Below are 24,370 nucleotides of genomic sequence, written 5' to 3'. Positions count from 1 at the left end.
AAACTGTTGACTCGGCCATTAACCAAGAGCCTAACCACGCCTAGAAAACTGCTTGGACTAGTGATTTGGGTCAAGATTTAGGAATTTACACCTGCTTCATCTGGATCTTCTTAAGTATTAGTGGGATCAATTGCTGGATCTATATATAAATGCATATTGCATAAATACAATATGCAAAATGTATTTATACAATTCAAATGAATTTTAATTGTGGTTTAAAGAACATTATTCAATATTGGTCCCAATTATCTCGAGTCTTGGGAGGATTGGACTGAATACGGTTTAAAAGCCTTTTTTTTTTCTCTTTCTCGGAAGTTTACCCATGGTTTTCAAAATCAGACTGGATTGGACGGTCAGACCGAATCGGAAAAACTGGAAATCGGTTAGGTGATTGGTTCTGTTTTTCTCCAAAACCAGATCTTTGCAAAAAACCGTTGATTTGGTCAGCAAACTGTTGACCCGAATGGTCAAACCGTTCGAATGGTTTTGACCATTTTTTATTTTTTATTTTTTATTTTTTTTTATTTTTTGTCGGTACGGGCCAATCGTTCGATTTGAACAATTAGACCATTCGACCCAAGAACCGAATCCTGACCGATTTAGTCTCCAGATTAGTTTTAAAAACCTTGATTTTACCATTACACCAAGCAAAAACAAAACGTGCACATTGAGATCACTTTAAATTTATTGGCTTGAAACCACCATTAGAAATGATCCCAAAGAAACTTGTTTAAGAAATGAAGAAAGAAAGGAGAACTCTTTGCTTGGAGAATGTGGGTGTTGTGATGGCCTGATTGACATGGAATACGACCATGCATATTATATTGGATTAGCAAGTTAAGGTGTAGGGTCAACTCTATATAAAACAAAAGTATAGCTAATCTCCAACCATCCAATTAGACCAGATCCTAATTAGGATATCGATGCGTGGTCAAGGTCAAAGAGACATGCCTAAAATTCATTCATTCATGACTTTACACCACTATGATATATCTTTACTTTTTACTTGGATAGGTGTATAATACATGATAATATTGAAGTGATTTTCAATTCATTTTATTAATTGGGTTTGACAATAAAAAAAAAAAACTTGCAACCAATCAACAAGTATCATATAACCAATCAGGTGACATTTTTCAAAATTTATGTGAGGAATTTGATTGGTCAAACCATGGTTTTTAAAACTGAACTGAACCGGATGGCTGGACCGGAAATATTGGGAATCAGTCAAGTGATTGGTTCCGTTTTACCCCAGAACCATTATTTCCCTCAAAGCCGTTGATTTGGTCAGCAAACTGCTGACTCGGATGGTCAAACTGTTCAATAGTTTGGCCAGTTTTTATTTTATTTTTTTGTCAAAATAGGTCATCTATTTGGTTCAAACGGTCAGACTATTCAACTTAGGAACCGGATCCCTTATTACTAATTTCAGTTTCATTCATTAATGTTATTCAATATCCAATTACAATTTGGATTCGAATCCAAATATAAACAACTTTACCAAAACAAAACCCGACTATATATACAAATTAAAATTGAAAAAAAAGGACTAAAAACATCATGTTGTAGTTTTGACAAAGATTTAGTAATTGATTTAATTACTTAGTCTGAATTTGAAAGAGTTAGCGGGGGATTCTTAGTTGTTGCACTGTAATTTAATAATCGAACCTAACGAGGGCTGTAGAGATCCCCGCTTTACAAGTTGTTGAACGCCGGCTTGGCTGACCACCGACCCTAGAACTAGTACAAAAAATGAACCTCGACTGTTCATGAAGTCAGAGCACCATCCACCCTTCTTTCTATATAACCAAGTCTCCTCCCTTCCAACCCAACTGCTGCTGCATGCTTCTCTTCTGAGTTCTGTTCTGATCGTCTCATCTCTCTCTCTCTTTGTCTGTCAGTCTCTGAGGGTGATCACCAACATGGGCAATGCAATCTCAATCACTCCTTGTTGTCATCACATGGGTTCAAATTCGAAGTCAACGGTGAAGGTGGTCTTCTGGGAAGGAACCACCAGAATTCTCACCGGAAAGCGGTTAGCCGGAGAAATCATGTTTGAGTTCCCTGACAGGATAATCTGCCATGCCAATTCCTTCTACATCGGCCAACCCATACCTGCACTAGCAATCGACGATGAACTAATGACTGGCGAAACATACTTTGTTCTTCCAATTGATCGGTTTGCATGCAAGGTCTTATCAGTTTCGTCGCTGGCTGCTCTGGGTTCGAGTCATAAACCTGCACCCATCAACTTTGGTGACCAGCCATTCGAATATGTCAAGGCTTCAAACGGGCGGGTGTTGATTAAAGTGTTGCCAGAATTCATAACCAAACTCATCTTGAGAGGAAAAGAACAGCTGGATTGTTCTAGCCCAAGTCATAGCTTTCTATGTAGCACGCCTGAGTTGCAGAAACACTACGATCAGTTGGTTGGGTCTAAAGAGCAGACATGGTCACCTAAGCTTGAGACCATTTCAGAGTTTAAGGTGAGTACAGGAAATCAAAAGAGTAGAAAAGATAACCAAATGTAAAAACTTGTACAAACTATATATAAATCCAGCATTGACCTTTCGAATCGGCTAATGTGATTTTTAATTGGATTTTGATTGATATTAACATGGTGATTGATGAATTGAATTGCTTTCTGTGGATGGATAGGAAGTAATTTTCTTATAGTGTGCCAATAATGCTAAAACCAGTACTCAATGATCAAAATCTGAATTTCCTGATATATGTCCAAATTATTTAGGATTGTTTGCATGCACCATAGAGGATTTTGGTAGTACAATGGAATTTAAATCCATTAATCATTCTGATCGAAATTCACGGAAATACAAGAGGAACATTATTAAGAAGCTAAAACTACTTCGCTATTCTTGGGATTCAGTGAGGCTCTAATGGCGTCTAACTGAGGAATACTCGGGAAAATACTTCTGTCACGCGTTTCCACTTCTGCCCCGATCTACGGTTTAGGTCTTTTCAACTCACTTATGCTGATCAAGTGCACCAACGTGCCATCCCTGAGTAGTGCCATGAAGACTGTTTCTCAAGCTAACGCATATATAACCCCTCGCAGTTAAAAGGCTTTCTTCCCAACAAAAGATGAGTAGTTGGCATAATTAGTCAGTTAATCGAACCGAATTGTTTGGTTTTTCAATTTAACAAAACGGATGCAACCAGTTAACCGCAGTTCGGTTTTTTGGTTTTTTTTATGCCCTCAATATTAAAAAAAAAGGGGAAAAACCTTCCCTGTCGATGGTCTGAAGAGAGTGAATGAACTGTGAACTAAGAGTGAGAGAGATGAGAGAGAGAGAGAGATTGAGAGAGATGAGTGACTGAGATTGAGAGAAGAGACTGAAAGGGAAGAGATTGAGAGAGATCAGTGAGTATGAGTGTCGAGTGAGACGCCAGATACCGGTCCAAGAGAGTGAAGGCTGAATCTGAGAGGAGACGCCAGCTGTCAGTGATTCGGTCGGAGGGCGGAACACCGGAGGTCGTTAGTTTGTTGGGGAAGAAACTGAGAGTCTGAGAGAGTGAGATTGTGAGAGATTGAGAGTGTGATTCGAAGAAACCGTTGGTGGAAAGAAAGCCACTGACACAAAAGAGAAGAAAGGGCTAAAGCTTGAAACTTTTCGATTTTCAAGACTGAGAGATTGATAGTCTCCAGTGGCACTCTAGCAAGGCCGAAAATTTCTCTCTCTTTGAAACTTTCAAAGAGAAAGTCTGAAAAGTCTACTACCGAAAGTGTATATTCGATTTTCAAAATATATATATATCGGTCGGTTCAGTTAACCGCCGGTTTTATTAAATGGTTAACCAAAACCATTGACTTTTTAAGAATATCAAACCAAAACAAACCGACCGGTTTGGTTAACTGATTTTTTATTCGGTTTCAATCGGTTTTTTCGGTTTTTTTGCTCACCCCTAGGCATAATCAGTTTTCGTGACAGAGCTCCCAACGCATGGCCCTTAGTGACCTATCAGCTCTTGTCCGCAGTTGACAACATACAGGATACAGCCAGGTTGACACAGCTCCCATTTACCCATGAATGATATTAGGGGTTATATCAGATAAGGGCAACTTTTGAGCCTTAATAACAATAAAAATAATATATTTAATAAAATATTAAAAATAAGTTTACTTTTTAAAAATAATATCAAAAAGGGCAAAGGTATGTTCATCTTCTTCTAATATAAATCTTCGATGGAGATCACATTCGTCTTCCCCCATGATGTAATCATCGTTGCCTTAAAATATGTTGCTCCCTGTCGGTTCCGACCCCATTGAAGACAACTACTGCTTTTGAGTCCACCAGGTTTAGATCGACAACCAGTTGCTCGACGTCAACGGAATGAACATCCTTGTGAATTCCAATATTCGATGGGTAGAGGGCGGTAACGTAGATTAAAATCAATGGAAGAAAGTCATTCAGACCATACTTCAAACAATGTGGAAGAGCAATATGCATGTTGGTGGCATTCCCACTAATAAAATGTTTGAGATGATCTATTGTTGGATTTAAATCTCATAAAAGATTAAATCCAATGGGTTTGATTGGTCAATTACATGAGAAATTGCACCTGCACACTTGATTGGAAAATTAGCTTTTCTCTTACAAATCCAGTTTTGAACTTGTTTCACATTGGAAAATTATAAGCTTTGTTTTCAGTATTTTAATAGGAGCTGATTTACACTCCTTAGAAATAGTAGAGGAGAGTATGGGGGTTTGATACCGTGCAACGCATGCTCACGCGTGTGCGCGCATGTGTGCGGCGCAATGAGGCGCTTTAGAGGCACACTTTGCTCGCACTTTGTTCGCACCCGCGTAGCTTGCGAAGGATGGCTTTGGTTTTGGTGCAATGCTGACCATTGATCACCATTGATGAGATCAACGGTCACCATTCGATCGGGTGTGATTAAGAGGCACAATTCAGAGTTAACAGTTCTACATTTTAAACAGTCACAATGTTTGAAATTGTGACTATTCAAGGTGCCTTCTCTGAACCAGCACGTACCTTTTCTTCATACCTCTTCATAAACTATTTAAGGAGCATGAATCAGACTTCAAAAACACACATTTTCGAAATACACTTTCTCTCTCTCTCTTAGTCTGGTCTGCTACAGTCTCACAGAAGGTTTCTTCAGAGATTCTTCAACTTTGCTGGTTGTAGATTCTCTTCCAATGCTCTATTGTATCCTAAGAACGGATTTGCCTATAACCCAAAAACAAACTTAGTGAAACTGAGTGGGGGCAAATAACGTTCTAAAGACAGTGTCTTCAGACGAGCCTCAGAGCTTCTCCTCCAAAGTTACAGTGACCTCATTTCCCAACATCTACAACCTTACTCCGAAGCCCCAGTTCCTCGACAAGTTTGCTCCCCAAACCATCCCGAATCGTCTGACCTCTTAGTTCAATTAGAATCTGCAGAATGGCCTTGAGGGATTCCACTTCTTTGATTTGGTAAATGTCGCCAAGACCACGTAAGGCCATCATAAATACCTGACCTAAAAAGAGGTTCTGAAGAAAGCCCATTGACACCCCAACCTGCTGTCCGATTTCACGAGGATTCTTTGCGATCAAGCCCGTCGAGCAGTAGATCGCAAAGTGCTCACAGTTGTTATCAAGTAAATGATACATTCCGAACCCATTATGCTCCAGGAGGTAATTGGCATGGTGATTTTGATATTATTTTTAAAAAATTAACATATTTTTGAAATTTTATTAAATATATTTAGAGCCTAAAACTTGCCCTTATCTAATATAACCCCATGATATTAATGTCATATATGGGAGATGTTCTCAATGCACGCCTATGATGCATTAAGTGTTCTTTGGGAAGGCTGAGAATCATAGTGGCTTCTGACTTTTTTGGAGGTGGATTGGACACACACAGCTATGAAAACTTTTCCAAACAGCTTATAAGCCACTGTATGAAAACTTTTCCAAACAGCCACTGAATATTCAACTCAACCCTTCAACGGGAGATGAGATCTGCTCCATATACGGGCGCCTCACAAGCACATCCACCGTGCATTGGAAACATCTCCAATAATAATTTATAAGTATGGGAGAAATTTTCAATACATGATAGGATGTGAGTGTAAGGTGCTCTGTGTGAGGAGCAGATGTCTCAACAAACGGACCCTAAGAAAAGTTCACCTTTAGTGGATAAAACAATTGCATCCAAAGATTCATCTGAGATTAATCTCAGAAAGTACAATAGCTGACAAAAAATCTGGACAGACCGACCAGCTTTTTGTAGTATTACAAATTTACAATTTTGAGTAACTTGAGCGATTTTTTCAATGCGTTGAAAAAATCAGTTACATATTAGGTTTTTCTTTTCCAAATAAATGAGGAAAAATCTTGTTTGTTTATAAATCATAATTTCTATTTATGTAAAAAAAGGCAATGCAATATCGTACTTTGTAAATGCAATTTGAAGTTTCTAAAATAGGGTGTTTTACTACAAACGACCTCTACTTAAATTTGACAAAGCAGCCTATATTCTTCAGCTGTACTATTCTCATTGTTGCAATATCTTTTTGAGATTATAATAATGGCAATTTCTGGTTCTTATTATCAATAAAATTAATCTTTTTAACATAATTTCTAGAATAGGGTAATTTTTTAAAAAAAATATCAAAAAAAGTAAAAATGTTCATCTTCTTCTTCCTTCAAACCACCGAATAAATCTCCCCACCTCCACCTCCAGTCTCTGTCTTCCTCTTTCCTCCTCCTCCTCCTCCTTCTTCTTCTCTGCATCTAAGTTTGGAGCAAAGCTTGCTATGAGTTCTTCTTTTGAAACAATTAGAAGAACACATGAAACACCATACCAATAAATCTGTGGTTTGCTATTGTCCCCTCTTCGCTTTGCCATCAGTGACTTATACCCCGCTCCCTAATCTGCCTGTTTGGCTTATGAACAAGTCGTCCACCTTCCAAAGCTCAGCAAACTCTAGAAGCGATGATTAAAGCTTTGATGGAATCCGAAGGAGGGCCAAGGGTTTAGGAAGCGGCGATGAAATTCTTTCATGGCCATCGAAAGGAGGAAAGAAAAAGATAGAGACCAAAGGTGGGGAGATTTGTTCGGTGGTTTGAAGGAGGAAGGAGATGAACAGTGTTTCTACCCTTTTTTGATATTTAAAAAAAATATCATATTCTAGAAATTATTTTAAAAAGATTATTTTTATTGATAATAAGACCCAAAAGATGCCCTTATCAACTATAATCCCTACCCTTTTTTTTCCTTGAATTAAGATATAATACTTCAGACACTTGTTACCAAACGAAATCACTGAGACTGTTTACAATGTATCTGAATCGGATACAAATTTTACATCCAGTTGAGTTTTAATCTATTTATTTATAAGTGAATTTAGGAATGACAATGGGGCGTGGTAGGGCAGGGAGTCACTTACTGTCCCCATCCCCATTGTATCCTGTCCTTGCCAAAGTGGATAGGGTTTTCCTCCATTTATCGTCATTTTTTATAATGTTAAATTAGTCTCCCCCTATTCTCGCCTTGTCCTCACCGGTGGGGAGGAAATTTTCTCATCCCCATTCCCACTGGGAGTTAAGAAGAAATGGGAAAAATTACCATCTCTAACTGAATTGTACTTTTCCCATTCAATGATGTAGGTCTGGATTTGTTGAAACATGGTAGACGTGGCAAATTATGACCCCCAAGCCTTTATGTAAGATCATGTGCTTCCAAACCCAAGAAACCTTTTTTTATGCCTATTTATGTATTGAAATTGGAGTTCTTTCTTGGACATTGCCCTCCTCCATTTATTATTTATTTGAATTGCGAGGCTTTGCCACAAGACCTGTGGATTGCTTCTCCATCAATGACTATTCTTGCTAATGATATTGACAAAAGAACCTTCCCCTCTGTTGGCAAAACTGTCAGTTTGTCTTCCCTAACCACTTGGGAAAAAGTGAATGCTCTGCTTTGTTCATTCATTTATTGTAAAAAGAAAGAAGGGATAAGTAGACTGTACTTTACCTCAGAAATCTGAAATTCAACCCCCTCCTAATCTATTAATAACCCCCCTATAAACCTCATCTTGTTCATGAATTTGGCATCCACGATCAGGATTCATCCCACCTGTACATAAAGCTAAAATTTCTGGGGGTGGATTGAAAAGTAAAAACCCCAAAAAAGAAATCTATTATTTGATTAGGACCACTGGCCTGGTGAAAATATGAGAAAGGGCACTAGGTTCTGTCAATGCGGGGTATGAAAAGGGACAAATGCAGAAAGCCTTATCCTATACATATAAAGAGGTTGTTTCTAAGATATAACCCTAACTACGCAAATCGCAGTGGAATAACTAAATATCATTGGGCCAAGACCCACCCTCACCTGGTGAAAATATCAAAACGTTGAAAATCAAGAGTCTAGGACCAAACAGAACGACTGGGAAGTGGGACCTGGAACCTTGAAGAACTTCAAACCAAAGCCTTGAATTGGCAAGGAACAAATATGTTTATTTGCATTGAATCATAAACCAAACGATAATCCATCAAACAAACTAAAACCTGGATCATCAAAAGAAAAGTTAGGTATCGAAAGGGCTAAAACCACAAGGCAAAAGCTAAAGCTACTAGGTTGCCAGGTTGGCATCTCTACCCATCTACCATGTCCATACAAAATTCTACAGAGTAGTTCTCTGAGGAGTCAAACTGTCAAATTTTATAAGGAGTCGCAAGGTGCTAATTAGCCAGAGTTCACATCTGCGCCCCATACAATGTCCCACAACACATTTCTACCATGTATGAAAAATCTCTCTCCATGATGACATCATCATTTTTGATATTATCACTGGAAGATATTTTCAATATACGGTAGGGATGTGTTGTGGGACGTTGTGGGGCACCCAGTGCAGATTTGAACTTAACTAGCTATATATTAGTAAAGTCTCTACTGGTTGGTTGGAGCGGAGACTTGAAATTGAATCTGCATCAGGATTGAGGGGTTATGGGATGGGTTACAACGGTCTGTTGTATAGTCCCATGAAAGAAAATAAGCACCACTGGTTCTGAATTTTTTTTTGTTTTCTTGGTTAATGAGTTGAGTGGTGTGACTGCCTGGCTTCAAATCCTTTTAAGGTTTGTTTTTTTCTTTCCCTTGTAATTGATGTTTTTCCCTCTAGTATGATTTGTATATGGGCTCGTTGCTCAGGGCCTTATTTTTTTTAATTCTTGCTTAGCAAAAATGAATAGTATTAGAGCGTTTGGTTATAAAATTCTTGTCATTAGTCTTTTTTTTTTTTTCAAAATGAAAAATCAATCTATAGCACAAAAATTGAAAACACTTTTATGAAAACACTTTTATGAAAACACTTTTATAAAAGTACTTTTGTAGTACCTTTATACGAAAGCACTTTTAGAAAAAGTATTTTTATGAAAGTACTTTTATAAAAAAATACTTTTATGAAAGCACTTTTATGAAAGTACTTTGATAAAAGTAATTTTATGAAAGCACTTTTACGAAAGTACTTTTACACAAGCAAGGGTTGATAGTGATGGGCTTTCCAGGATAATTCTGGCGGTTGAAGAGACGACTCGTTCCCCGTCCACCGGTTGGAACACTACTGAAGCCTCTTCCTTACAATGTTTATGACGCCTTCTGTGACGTTGTTTAGGACCTATGTTTTCCTTCGAAATAGGTGTCGGACTTTGAGCACCTTTGTTTACTGCCGGTGCTGGCCGATTAGAGAAATGATCCCCAACGCCTGAGAACTGAAAAAGTTGCTCCTTATCGCAGATTGCATCTTCTCTTAATAGCTCACCATTTAAAGAGTTTGAAACAGAGTTCCGCATCCCTATTCTGTGATCACCATCTGCCCCCACTCAGTTTCACTAAGTTTGCTGTTGGGTTACAAGCAAATCCATTCCCAGGATACAACAGAACCTTGAGCGAGAATCTGCACACACACACACATACGCGTGCGCGTGCCTTGCACGGTATCAAACCTCAATACTCTCCTCTACTATTTATAAGGAATGTAAATTAATTCCTATTAAAATACTGAAAACAAAACTTATAATTTTCCAATGTGGGATAAGTTCAAAACTGGGTTTTGTAAGAGAAAAGCTAATTTTTCCAAACAAATATGCAGGTGTAATTTCTCATATAATTGACCAATCAAATCCATTAAATTTAATCTATTATGAGATTAAAATCCAACAACTTGTGACTAGTATTTCTAGGCCAATAAATTCTGGTAAGTCATGGATTGATTTGCTCCAAATTAGTGAACGAAGTGATTCGAGCTTGCTCCAGGACAGGTTGATCGGATCCACTACGATGAAACCACCCACCGCATCGCCTATTTCTTTGAAGACCGCACGACACCAATTTTCTAATGATACAAACCATGGCTTTGAAGACTTTTTTTTCGTTCATACTTGAATTGATTTTTATCTCTGTCACATTTGTTATCTACATTCTTGCGAACTAGGGTTTATGTGATACTTGGTTAAAAGTTCAAATCTGTATAGTAGACTCGTGAAGAGGAATGGTTTTGTATATCCACATGCTTGGACAGTATACAGATATGAAATGCTCCCGAGTGCATGCTTTATTTGTGAGTCAGTTCCAATAGCCATCAGGTTTAAGGCAAAATCTATGGTTTCATGAACTGCACCATGAAGCAAAAGACATGAAATTCCACTGATAAAATCTTGTCACTGTTGATGTTTTTAACATTGTTGAATTCTTGATGGTAAGTAAAATGGTGAAAACACACTTTGTGAGAGGTGAAATAATGAAAAGTACGTGGACTATGTGAGATTTGTACACATTGTAAAAGTGAAAAGTATGTAGATTATGTGACATCTTTACTGTGTTTAATGTGTTTCATTAAAATTTTGATTTAATGTGTTACAAATTTATGGCCTCATAGTTAGACTCCTGGTTTAAATATGTTCTTCCAAACTAAACTTATGATTTATCTTAGACCTTGGTTGAAGGTTGAGAATCCTTTTCATAATCTCACCCAAATTTAAGGGTGGTTCTTTATATCATTTCTTTCTAGGAACACTGGGTTAACTTTGGCTGTTGGGGCCCAACAGCATAGACTGTTGAGACAGTTTCTGGGCTGGGCTTGTTCTGGGCAGTTCATCTATTCACGCGCATGCTTTAGTTTTTAGTCAAAATAAATTAAGATGTAATTATTAATTTATCCATTCTCATGATAACCTGACATTTCCAGAAATTCTCTCAACAGCTTATGCTGTTGGGACCCAACAGCTAAAGTTTTTTCGGCACAACTCAATTAATGTAGTGGTTTGTGCCAATATGCCCCGTGAGATGGAACAAAATTTTTTATTTTTTGAAAAAAGAATAAAAGATTGAAAAAAAAACTTAACCATATAGACAAAAAATTGAAAAAAAAATCTCTCTTATGAGAGTTTGAAAAGAGAAGGATAACTTATTGTATTCGCTTGAAATGAGTCAGTAATATATACGTGTAAATATCTATAATTACATAGAATTTAAAAATTATAAAATACAACAAATGATGATATTATCGTTTCCCCTACATAATCGGTACATGGGTCATTCATTCAAGCCCAGATCTCCTGCCCTCAAGAACCCTGCCCATGTTTATTGCAGCCACACATGGAGAACATCTCATCCTCTGCATAGTATTATGCAGGGGGAGATGTTCCCAATTCACCGAGGGTGGTGTATTGTCGTGGACAGGGTTCTCGTGGGCAGAAGATATGAAATCCATTCATAATACTAGCTAGGATAACGATTATCGTTTACATCCCCCACAATCTTAGCAAGAGAGCACATGACAAGCATGGAATGAAGCAGATTGAACCATGGAGAGGGCAATGGCTTCATCAGAACATCAATCAACCAATTGATTAGCTGAGGAAATATGACACTTGTCCAAGTACTTAGAAGCAACCTTTTCTTGAACAAAACGGTGTTTAATCTCATGTGTTTGGTACGGGAATGAAGGACCGAATTAGGGAAAGATGTGTTGCAATTAAATTGTCACACCAGATGATGAGCAGCACAGAGTATGGTTTTTGAACCACTGTTGACCCGGTTTAAGCAATCGGTTTCGTTTTATCTTAAACCTAGTTCTTGGCCAAAAACTATTGAACCGTTGACCCAAAAATCAGTGGCCAGAACGATTCCATTTCTGATTTGTTTTTTAAAACCATGGCACAAAGAGTGGTACTCTAAGCTCGTATAAGAGCTTTCTAAAGCGAAAGAATTTCAAAGGCAATGGATGCAAGACACTGGTGTTAAAACTCGATACTAGACTAAGAAACAATGTTTTACATGAGAACTCCAAAGATAGCAAGTTTGGGCCTGGAAGAAAACAAAAGCTACTTTGAGAATGACGGTCGGCAGGGAAACAAAAGAGAGCTTTCATGAATTGAAAAACTTTATTAATAGAAAAAGAGATCTCTGGCCTTGTAAGAATAACATAATTAGTGCCCCAAAGGTACTGCAATAGAAAGGAGGATACCCCACCCAATACATCAAGGCGAGTAGAGGCAGACATATATACGAATGGAACTAGGCTTGGCCTCATGCATTTGTGAACAATAAAGAAGATCATCAATATACTTATGTTGAGAGATGGATCCTAACAGTTGTGCATTTCATCTCAACACCAAGGAAATAGTGGGCCAGGCCCAAATCCTGAAGTGTAAACTGAGAGGCTAACTTTTGAAGCAAGTGAGAAATGGACGAGGATGAAGAGCCAGCAGTGACGATTAATTATATCATGATAGTATGCTTACCCTCTTGGAAAATAAACAAAAGAAGCATTAGCCCTCAATTTAGTAAAACCCAAGTCAAGTAGATAGTCTCTTAACCAAGTAAATCAAGCCCGTAGGGCTTGTTTTAAGCCAGAGAGAGAGCTGTTTAGTTGATAGATATGCTGATAGAAACGAGGGTCACTAAACCTAAATGGTTGTTTCATATATAGTTTCTCAGTAAGGAAACCATGTAAAAATGCATTACTTACAACAATTTGACGTGGATATCCCAATTAGAAGACACAAAAAGAGAGATTGAACTATGCGAATAGTGGTTGGCTTTATGACAGAACTGAAGGTCTTGTCATAGTTGAGGCCAGCTTCCTACTGAGAATACCCTTTAGCCACCAAGCGGGCTTTAAACCGCTCAACCGAACCATCAGGCTTCTTCTTAATCTTGAATACCCATCGATCCCCAATGATGTCCTTGCTAGGCAGTGGGGGAACGAGAGTCCAAGTATTATTGTGAAGTAAAGCTCAATACTCATCTTCCATGGTGGCTACCATTGGGGACCCTTTTGAGATTGGGTGTTACAACATGGTTCAGATTCAACAAGAGAGCTCATGTAGAGAGCATGCTTAGGGTTTAGCTTATAAATACCATGGCGACCCTGTGTGGTCATTAGATGCTGAGAAATAAGGGGAATTGCAATAGTATCACCGGTCGAAGTATCAGAAACAATGGGCTGAAGAGGCTACAATGTAGTTAATATAGTAGATGGATAAGCAAATGGAGAATAGGGGGGTGTCAACGGTATTCGAAAATCTGATTTTGAATTCGAGATTCAACATAATCGAATCGAATTCGGATAATTCGAATATTTAATCAGTCAAATTTAGATATCCTATTCTTACCGAATAGTTAATTGGATTCGAATTCGGATATGGACTAATTCGATTCGATAAATATTCGAATTTGACCGATTATTTAATTCTTATATATAATATATAAAATATTTAAATGTCTTATATAATTTATATATATAATAATTAAATTATATAAATAATTTATATATATAATAATTAAATTATATAAATAATTTATATATTTATGTACTTTATATAAATAAAATATTTATTTTATATATTTTTTAATTACCTAAAATAATTAATTAATTGAATTTGAATTGAATCGAATATTCGAATATTTAATCAGATTCAAATTCAAATATTAATTTTTAATATCCATCAGATATTGAGCTTTCTAATCGGATGCGAATTCGGATATTGCTTGATCTGATTCGAATTCGATCCGTTTACACCCTTAATGGAGAAGGTGAAGGAATAGAGTTGGTGGATTTCGGTTAAGGGCTACTAAGAGGGAGCAATGAAGTGGAAGCTGCAAGGGAAAATGGTGATGCAACCAAAGAGAATGGGAAAGATTTATCCTTAAATACACCGTGACAAGAAATAAAGATCTGCCTTGTTGGCCGATGAAGACTTAGGGCCCGTTTAGCGCATCTTTTTGCGCAGTCTTTCGGCTGTTTACAAGCGGGGAAGACTGATTTTCGGTCTATTCCCGTTTGGCTCACGGAAGATCTAGCCGCCAAAAGACGGAGCACCGAGAAGAGGCGAGAAGCTGTGAGGTTAGCAAACATGCTTCACAATAGATTGTCTACAGAGAGGTCTTCTAGTTCAAACATAAGATTAGGAAGGCAAGGTCGAACAATTAGACATGCAAAAGAGTTTTTGAGGATGTCATTGATATTAATAAAGGGTTATTCAAGTGTTATTGTTATAAGAAAATTCAATGAAAGGTGGAGTTTTGGAGAGAGATCTGTTAAGTGTAAACATTGTTTTGCACTTATGTGGATTGAGGAAATAATTACTAGGTCCTCAAAGGTTAACTCAAGATTTACCCTTTATTGTCAAGATGGGAAATTGAAACTACCATTGCTTCCCACCACACCACAATATTTGAAATTATTTCTTGGTGACAAAAAATTTAGAGAAAATATAAAAAGCTACAATTCAATGTTGTCATTCACATCAATGGAAGGAAGAATTGATCATAGTGTATTAGATAGAAGAAGCCCATATAACTTTAGGATCAATGGAGAAAACATTCACAAAATAGGATCGTTACTTCCAACCCCCGGAAGGAGACCTAAGTTTCCTCAATTATATATCTATGATACAGAACATGAAGTTCAAAACTGGATGCATGCTATCAATAGAACTAATTCTTCATCACATGTTGATCCATCAATTGTTCAAGGGTTGCAAAGTATGTTAGATTTTTAAATTCATATGTAAAGACTTTTCAGAGGGCAAGAGATCTTCAGGAACATGTTCTTAATTTACATATATGTATCATAAAATCAAGGAAATGAAGACAATATATAAGGCCAACGGCAGACAATATCGTTGCATTGATAGTTGGTGAAGGAGTTAAGATAGGTGTGAATCGAGATATTATTGTTCATACAAATGAAGGTACTTTGCAAAGAATTGATGAAACCCATCTATCATATATGCCACTACAGTATCCTTTGTTATTTCCACATGGAACCGATGAGTGGCACATTGACATACCATTAGCATGTGGGTCAAGTACATCCTCATCAAAAGTTTCAATTAGAGCATTTGATGCATCAAAGTTACAATATAGAGAAATTGAAGGAATAACCCTTTTAGAAGGAGGAAAACTATTTCAACAATATGTAGTTGACTCATATGCAGCAATTGAACATAATTGGTTGAACTATGTCATGTCAAATCAAATATTTTGCATTATAATCTATATAAAGGTTTAGAAGATGCTATTACAGCAAGTGATCAAGATGCTTCAGCTATTGGCCGAAAATTTGCATTGCCATCGTCATTTACAGGTGGGCCATGGTATATGATACAACAGTATCAAGATGCAATGGGCCACCTGATCTATTCATTACATTTATATGTAATCCAAAATGGCCAGAAATCAAAGATGAACTAAAGAGAATACCATGATAACAAGCAGAAGATAGACTTGATTTGGTTGTTAGAGTCTTTACATTAAATTAAACCAAATGCTTTCAGATTTAAAGAAAGATAAACTTTTCGGAGAAGTTATTACAGGTACCTATTTTTTTATCTTAGTGTCTTCTATACAAAATTTTGAGTCACATTATAATTTTTATAATAATATATTTTTCTTTTTCTAAATTACAAATATTCATGTAGTTGAATTTCAAAAATGAGGTCTCCCTCACTCTCACATACTTATTACATTGGCAAAAGAAGACAAGACTATTTCAACAGATGATATTGATAAAATAATATGTGCATAATTGCCTGATAAAGAGACATATCCACTCTTATATGAAATAGTGACTCGATGTATGATACATGGTCCATGTAGGATACATAATACAAATAGCCCATGTATGATTGATGGAAAGTGTTCAAAGGGTTACCCAAAACCATTTTGTGATGAAACAACAATAAGTAATAATGAATTTGTTGTTTATTGGTGCAAAGATGATGGGAGAAAGATTATAATAAATGGAATTGAGGTTGATAATCGGTGGGTCATTTCATACAATCCTAACCTATTAATCCGATATGATGCACATATCAATGTTGAATGGTGCACACAAACAAAGGCGATTAAGTACTTATATAAATACGTCCATAAGGGCACTGACCATGCAACCATTGTAATTGAGGATAATAGTGCACCTGTTACAACAAGCGAAAGGCCACAGAATAGGGTTGTTGATGAAGTCAAGCAATATTATGATTGTCGCTACATTTCATCAATGAGTCATGTTGGAGAATATTTAAGTTTGAAATTCAAGAACATTCTCCTACAATTGAGCGATTGCAATATCATTTGCCAAATGAGCAATTATTGATCTTTTCTTATACTGATAACCTTAACTCAGTTATTTCTTGCCTAGGTGTTAGAATAGTATACTAACAAAATGGTTTGAAGCAAATAGAAAGTATGAAGATGCAAGAACTTTTACATATGTAGAATTTCCATTAAGATGGGTGTGGAATAAAAATAGAAAGGAATGAATGAGAAGAAAGCAAGGACTGACAATAGGGAGGTTATATTATGGACATCCAACTTCAGGTGAGAGGTATTATTTGCATTTAGTTCTTCATAAAATAAAATGAGCAATGTGTTTTAAGGACTTAAGAATGGTTAATGGGACTTTGTATCCAACATTTAAAGAGGCATGTTTAGTTCTTGGGTTACTTGATGATGACAATGAATGGCATGAAGCATTGTCTGAAGCATCATTATGGCATTGGGATTACAACTGAGAAATATGTTTTGTGAGATGCTAATGTTTAGCGATGTTACAAGACCTTTAGAGCTTTGGGAGCAACATTGGGAAGATCTTGCTGATAATCTTCATGCAATCATGAGAATAAATACTAGAGATTGAAATTTGAAAATTTATGTAGATTCTTTAAAAGATATGGCACTTTATAAGATCAAAACTATTTTAAATCAAAATGGAAGGTCATTGAAAGAATTTCCTTCCTTGCCAATGTTATCACAACAATGTTCTCAGTTGTTACAAACTAGATTGCTTTGTGAGTAACTAAATTATAATAGTGGTGTGGAAGCCAAAAATTTTGTCACATGGCATACAAATTTGAATGAGGAACAAAAGTCAATATTTGACAAAATTATAGAAACATATCATAATAAGAAAGGTGGAATATTTTTTGTCAATGGTAGTGGTAGAATAGGGAAAACATATCTTTGAAAAATAAAAATTGCAAAATTTAGGGGTGAGAACAAAATTGTTCTCTCAGTTACTTCTTTGGGGATTGTTGCCCTTCTATTACCTGGTAAGAGAATAGCTCATTTAAGGTTTAAAATCCCTTTAGATTTGCATGAGTCATCCTGTTGTTCAGTTAATCAACAAAAAAACTTGTCTAAGTTAATTCAAAAGGCAGAATTAATTATTTGGGATGAAGCTCCTATGATAAATAGAATTGAAACTGTTGATAGAACCTTTAGAGATATATTGAAAGGACACTATTTTTTGAGGCAAATTGGTTATTTTCGATGGCGATTTTCGTTAAATATTGCTAATTGTTAGAAAATGTGGTAGAGAACAAATAGTTACATCGTCAATTTGAAGTTATATTTATTGGATCATTGTTATATTCTTTCACTAAAGATGAATATGCAAATTTTATCCCCAAGCATCGCAGATGAAGAATGTTCTCAATTTTAAGAATTTGCAGAGTAGGTTTTAAAAATATGGGATGGAAAAGTATCAAATATCTCTTTTATGGAAGGAAAAGACCCAGACTGGATTCAAATTCCTTAGAGATTTCTTATTGACAACAAAAATAGAGGTGTGAAGCTTCTTATTGATACAATATATCCACATTTTAAGGATATATATTTAGATTGGTCATACTTCCAACAACATGGTATTTTGGCTTCAAGAATGTGGATGTTGATGAGGTTAATTCAATTATACTATCTATGTTGTCAAGAAATATGCGAATATATCTGAGTGTCGATACTTTGGTTCCTATAGGTGATGGTAATGAACTTAACATGAATCCTCCATAATTGTTACATTCTCTTAATTTTCCTGGCCTTCCAAACCATCACTTAGAATTGAAAATTAGGGCCCCGATGTTGCTATTGCGGAATTTAAGTCAATCAATTGGCTTATATAATGGAACTCTCTTAGTAGTTAAAAAGATAGGAAATAAAGTCATTGAAGCCAAAGTTATTATAGGGACTTATGCAAGGTATATTGTATTTATTCTAAGAATGGTTCTCTCACCCACTAACAAAGAATGGGCATTTGTGATAAAAAGATGGTGTACCCTCATAAATTTCAGATCTGAAATCTGATATGCATGATTTCAGACCTGATATACTAATTTCATATTTGTATATGCCAATTCTCCTTGCTGAATTCGCCCTGGCCATAGTAGATGGCAGCCATACAAGCTGCTGAAATGCAAGATTGTAGATCTTAATGTGTAAATGATTTAGTAGATCTGAACACATAAGAAATCGTATCTAAACTCATTATAGTTGTTGTAGCTGCTCTTTTTGTTCTGCATACTTTATTAAAATGGTGTGGTAAAGATCTGATTACATTACTTATCTCTTCTACAATCAGATCTAAACACATACTGAATCTTATTTGGGTTTCAAATCTGAAATCAGATCTGTATTCACCTCTGAAACCTACTTCAATTCAGAGATTTAGCAGGTTTTATTAAATCAGAATTGAAAGCAAGTTGTGACAGATCTGATTTTGGTATATTCAGATCTGAAACTTTGCTACCATGCATAGTATAACCATTGATCTCAGATCTGTATACAGTTGTTCTCAGTAGCTAAGATTTCAGATCTGATTTCAGATCTATCAAAGTAATTTTCATTGCTGAAAATTGCATAAGGTTTATACAAGTTGGAACCTGAAGAGCAGCTTAAAGCTCTTGATTCCAGTCCTATTTCAGATCTGGTTGTAGTAGATTTCAGATCTGCTTATTGATGTTCGGATTGGAATTTTGTATTCTAAATTGCCTTGTACATTTCAGTTAAAATAGGATCTTTGATTGGTTAAATTATTCATATTCTTTTGTAGATACTAGTCTTTTTATTGCTTTGACTTCTATAGTTTATGACAAGCAGACCTGAACTGGAGGAAATTCTTTACGATCTGGAGATTGAAAGGACTATTCGTATCCGCCTAAGAGCTGCTAGACAAGTCAGACCGGAAATAGAAGAGATGGCTGAACCTAGAACCTTGATGGATTATGCCAAGCCCACCCTAACTGGGGCTGCTTCGAGCATTGTGAGGCCAGCCATTGCTGCTAACAACTTTGAAATCAAGCCAGCCATAATTCAAATGATTCAAAATACAATGCAATTCTGTGGTATGGCTCACAAAGATCCAAATTCCCATATAGCCAATTTCTTGGAAATTTGCGACACCTTCAAGCATAATGGGGTAAGTGATGATGCTATAAGACTGAGGTTATTCCCATTTTCATTGAAAGATAAGGCCAAGGTTTGGCTAAATTCATTAGCAGCCGGATCTATAGCCACTTGGGAGGAGATGGTTAGCCGATTCCTTTCTAAATACTTCCCTCCCTCGAAAACAACAAAAATGAGAAATGACATTACCACTTTCTTCCAACAAGAGGGAGAATCTCTCTATGAGTCATGGGAACGCTATAAGGAGTTGCTAAGGAGGGTTCCTCATCATGGCATTCCGAAATGGCTGCAAGTGCAGATATTTTACAATGGTTTAACCGATTCAAATAAGACCATCCTAGATGCAACGTCTGGGGCTCCATCAATAATAAGACCCCTGAAGTGGCCCATTTACTCATAGAGGAAATGGCAACCAATAATTACTAGAGGCATTCGGAAAGAACACAAGTAAGAAAGCATCATGGCCTTCATAATGTTGACTCATACACGGCTCTATCTGCTCAAATTGGTGTACTCAACAAGAAATTAGACGAGATGCAGATGGCAGCCATGTATGTGCAGCCCATGACATGCAGAAGGCAACCATGCATGGCATTCGGTGCATGTTGATTCTGCCATTATTGGTTCGGATGTCCTTTCCATCCCTGGTGAAAGGCATGATGGTACTAATATCCTTGCTGCTTTGGAGGGTTGCCGACAAAGTCAATCTGTTCTGTAGACTGCCTAAACTGATTGCCAACTTGGCACTCAGTACTGATGTGGCCTCCCCCACACAAATCACATGTCACGGGCTGCACATGCATGGCTGCCATCTGCATCTCGTTTAATTTCTTGCTAAGTGCACCAATTTGAGCAGATAGAGTCGTGTATGAGTCAACAATATGAAGGTCATGCTGCTTTCTTACATGTGTTTTTTCCGAATGCCACTGGTAATTATTGGCTGCCATTTCCTCTATGAGTACATGGGCAACTTCAGGGGTCATATTATTGATGGAGCCCCCGAAAGCTACATCTAGGATGGCCTTATTTGAATCGGTTGGACTATTGTAAAAGGTCTGCACTTGCAGCCATATCGAAAGGCCATGATGAGGAACCCTCCTCAGCAGCTCCTTATAGTGTTCCCATGACTCATAGAGAGATTCTCCCTCTTGTTGGAAGAAATTAGTAATGTCATTTCTCATTTTTGTTGTTTTCGAGGGAGGGAAGTATTTAGAAAGGAATCAGCTAGCCATCTCCTCCCAAGTGGCTATAGATCCGGCCGCTAGTGAATTTAGCCAAGCCTTGGCCTTTTCTTTCAATGAAAATGGGAATAACCTCAATCTTATAGCATCATCACTTACCCCATTATGCTTGAAGGTGTCACAAATTTCCAAGAAATTGGCTATATGGGAATTTGGATCTTTGTGAGCCATACCACAGAATTGCACTATATTTTGAATCATTTGAATTATGGCTGGCTTGATTTCAAAGTTGTTAGTAGCAATGGCCGGCCTCACAATGCTCGAAGCTGCCCCAGTTATGGTGGGCTTGGCATAATCCAGCCCCAGTTCAGCCATCTCTTCTATTTCCAGTCTGACTTGTCTGGCAGCTCTTAGGCGGATACGGAGAGTCCTTTCAATCTCCGAATCATAAGGAATTTCCTCTAGTTCAGGTCTGCTTGTCATAAACTGTAAAGTCAAAGCAATAAAAAGACTAGTATCCACAAAAGAATATGAATAATTTAACCAATCAATGATCCTACTCTAACTGAAATGTACAAGGCAATTAAGAATACAAAATTCCAATCCTAACATCAATAAGCAGATCTGAAATCTACTGCAACCAGATCTGAAATAGGACTAGAATCAAGAACTTTAAGCTGCTCTTCAGGTTCCAACTTTTATAAACCTTATGCAATCTTAAGCAATGAAAATTACTTTCACAGATCTTAAATCAGATCTGAAATCTTAGCTACTGAGAATAGTTGTATACAGATCTGAGATCAGTGGTTATACTATGCATGGTAGCAAAGTTTCAGATCTGAATATACCGAAATCAGATCTGTCACAACTTGCTTTCAATTCTGATTTAATAAAACCTGTTAAATCTATGAATTGAAGTAGGTTTCAGAGGTGAATACAGATCTGATTTCAGATTTGAAACCCAAATAAGATTTGGTATGTGTTCAGATCTGATTGCAGAAGAGATAAGTAATGTAATCAGATCTTAACCACACCATTTTCAAAAAGTATGCAGAACAAAAAGAGCAGCTATAGCAAATATAATGAGTTTAGATATGATTTCTGATGAGTTCAGATCTACCAAATCATTTACACAATAAGATCTGCAATCTTGCATTTCAGCAGCTTGTATGGCTTCCATCTATTGTGATCAGAGCGAATTCAGCAAGGAGAATTGGCATATACAGATCTGAAATTAGTATATCAGGTCTGAAATCATGCATATCAGATTTCAGATCTGAAATTTATGAGGGTACATGCATACACAATCAGATCTGAAATTTTAAATTTCATCAGCTACTTGATGCTAGGACAGGACTGATATAGAAATTCAGCAATGGGTGCAAGTGTATTCAGATCTGAAATCAGTGGATCAGGTCTGAAGTCATGCATAACCTGAGATCATATCAGTGTATCAGGTCTAAATCCATGCATATCCACTGATTCCAAATATGGTTTGTTCTAGCTTGCTTCCCATATACTGCAACCAGATCTGAATTAAGGCTGCAATCAAGAGCTTTAAGCTTCTTATTATTTGTATAACTTATATACATCTATTAGCTGCAGAGACCTGAAATCAGGTCTGCAACTTGTGCTACGGATAGCAACCAAATTAAGATCTGAGTTAGATGAGTTCAGGTTTGAGTTTAGATGAACTCTGATCTGAATTCATTTAACTCAGATGATTTCAGATCTGCAATTTGAGTTCACACCACCATCCTAATAGGGTACAGATGTTGTACATGATTTCTACACCTTGGGATCTGAAATTTATGAGGGTATATGCAAGAATCCTTTACACCTTCAGATCTGTAATTTTGTAATTCAGCAGCTACTGATTCTAAGTTCAGTAGCTAGAACCACAGTTATCAGGGCTAATATGAGAACTCAGCAGGGTGTATTGGTGTGTACAGATCTGAGATCATTATATCAGGTCTAAAATCATACAATACCACTGATCTTAGGTCTGTACAATAGTTGTTATAGCTTGCTTCTCATCAGTCCTAATGTATCTTCGAATGGGGGTGAGTTACAGATCTGAAATCAGACCTGTGCTCACACCATTTCAGATCTGAATTTTCGATCTGATTTCAGATCTGAAGCTCAAATTCGAAAGCAGACATACCATTTTTTTTTCTTTTAAGATGGAAGAAAACTAAAACAAAAGAAAGTAAATTAACCAAAATCTTTTTATGTGAGTGCAGATCTGATTGTTGAATTCAAGAAACAACAAGTAATGCAATCAGATCTGTACTCTTTTGAGATAATGAAGCTAAAGAAAAAAGAGTGATCAGATCTACATAAACTCAACTAAAACTGAAATTAAAGATGGAGCAATCAAGTATTAAGAGAGGAAACCGGCTCCATCAATGAAGCCATTGCATTCAAAACTGAAATTTAAGATGTAGAATTGAAAAACCAGCAATGAATGCAAAGCTACAAATCAGATTAAGAAGGTCCAATGGTTTCTAATATTGCTACAATAAATCCCCGGCAACAGCGCCAAAAACTTGGTGGGTCATTGTGGCACTAGCAAGTGCACTAGCCTCTCAAGTAATAAAGAGATGAGTAGAGTATCGTTCCCACAAGGATTTAGATAACAACTACTAATATAAACCAACTAGCTCTTATCTGATTAATCAAATACTACAATTTATTCAAATATGAAATTCTAAACTACAGACTACCTAATAGGCATTGGTTCAACACCATACATTCAAGTTGAGAGAATAGGCTAAAATTACAAATTCATGATTCAACAATCAGCCCTCTTAGATCATTCGAATAGAGTATGATTCAGCCTTGGTTTAGTGAAACCCCAAGGCAATGAACAGCCTCTTTCAAGTGCTTGTTCATCCTATGCATGAATAATGATTCTTATATCTCTATCAAGAATCTAATCATTCATGCATGCATTTGATCAAACAATTCAACGGCATCAATTCTGATTGAATTAACCACCAACTGAATTGTGCAAGTTATCTCTAACCTTGCATTCAATTCAGTTCTCGAGTAGCAGATCCGAATTTCTAGATTTTCTCTCAAGCACTCTAGAAATTCTAAGAGGTTAGAACAGATCGGCCAAGCTAAATAATGAATGTCTGAATTCTTTCTCAAGCAATTCAAACATTACAAATCCAGATCTGAAATTTCAGATCTGGATTTGTAAGAGAACTGATGGAGGGTGATTTGACCCGACCTCCTAACTAAGGGACACATGGATATGACTCGACGTAAGTGACAGCTCAGCATGACAGCTTGGCCACAACTCGGCGTAACGAGCTTGCTGAAACCCCAGCAGAACAGCTCTCCACAAATCAACTCGCTACAACTCGCCACAAGACAGCTCGCCACAGCCCGCTACAGAATGACTTGCTGCAAGGCAGCTTGCTATTGGAGCTCGCAACAAAGGAGCTTGCTATTGAGTA

The 24,370-nt window shown here is 36.9% G+C and overlaps 1 protein-coding gene and 2 non-coding genes across 3 annotated transcripts; 2 read left to right on the top strand and 1 right to left on the bottom strand.

Moving 5' to 3' along the window:
* Positions 1–1,922: 1,922 nt before the first annotated feature.
* Positions 1,923–19,276, top strand: LOC104606052 (uncharacterized). The gene is made up of 2 exons (XM_010271090.2): positions 1,923–2,486; positions 19,211–19,276. The coding sequence occupies exons 1-2, from the start codon at positions 1,923–1,925 to the stop codon at positions 19,274–19,276; spliced, it is 630 nt and encodes a 209-aa protein (XP_010269392.2).
* A 615-nt stretch (positions 19,277–19,891) lies between these two features.
* Positions 19,892–19,998, bottom strand: LOC148802428 (small nucleolar RNA R71). The gene has a single exon (XR_016083253.1). It is a non-coding gene; the product is annotated as a small nucleolar RNA R71 (small nucleolar RNA).
* An 801-nt stretch (positions 19,999–20,799) lies between these two features.
* On the top strand, positions 20,800–20,906 carry LOC148802427 (small nucleolar RNA R71). Its single transcript, XR_016083258.1, has one exon. It is a non-coding gene; the product is annotated as a small nucleolar RNA R71 (small nucleolar RNA).
* Positions 20,907–24,370: the final 3,464 nt, after the last annotated feature.

The sequence above is a fragment of the Nelumbo nucifera genome, chromosome 2 (assembly GCF_055504915.1).
Source record: "Nelumbo nucifera cultivar China Antique chromosome 2, China Antique-T2T, whole genome shotgun sequence".
Classification (NCBI taxonomy): Eukaryota; Viridiplantae; Streptophyta; class Magnoliopsida; order Proteales; family Nelumbonaceae; genus Nelumbo; species Nelumbo nucifera.
This window is presented reverse-complemented; position numbering and strand designations above follow the sequence as displayed.

What these genes read in the sequence shown, in the direction of transcription:
- LOC104606052 (XM_010271090.2), top strand. Translation starts at nt 1,923, where the DNA reads ATGGGCAATGCAATCTCAATCACTCCTTGTTGTCATCACATGGGTTCA. An exon ending in AGACCATTTCAGAGTTTAAG is followed by an intron (nt 2,487 to 19,210) that starts GTGAGTACAGGA and finishes CCTGAAGAGCAG; the next exon opens with CTTAAAGCTCTTGATTCCAG.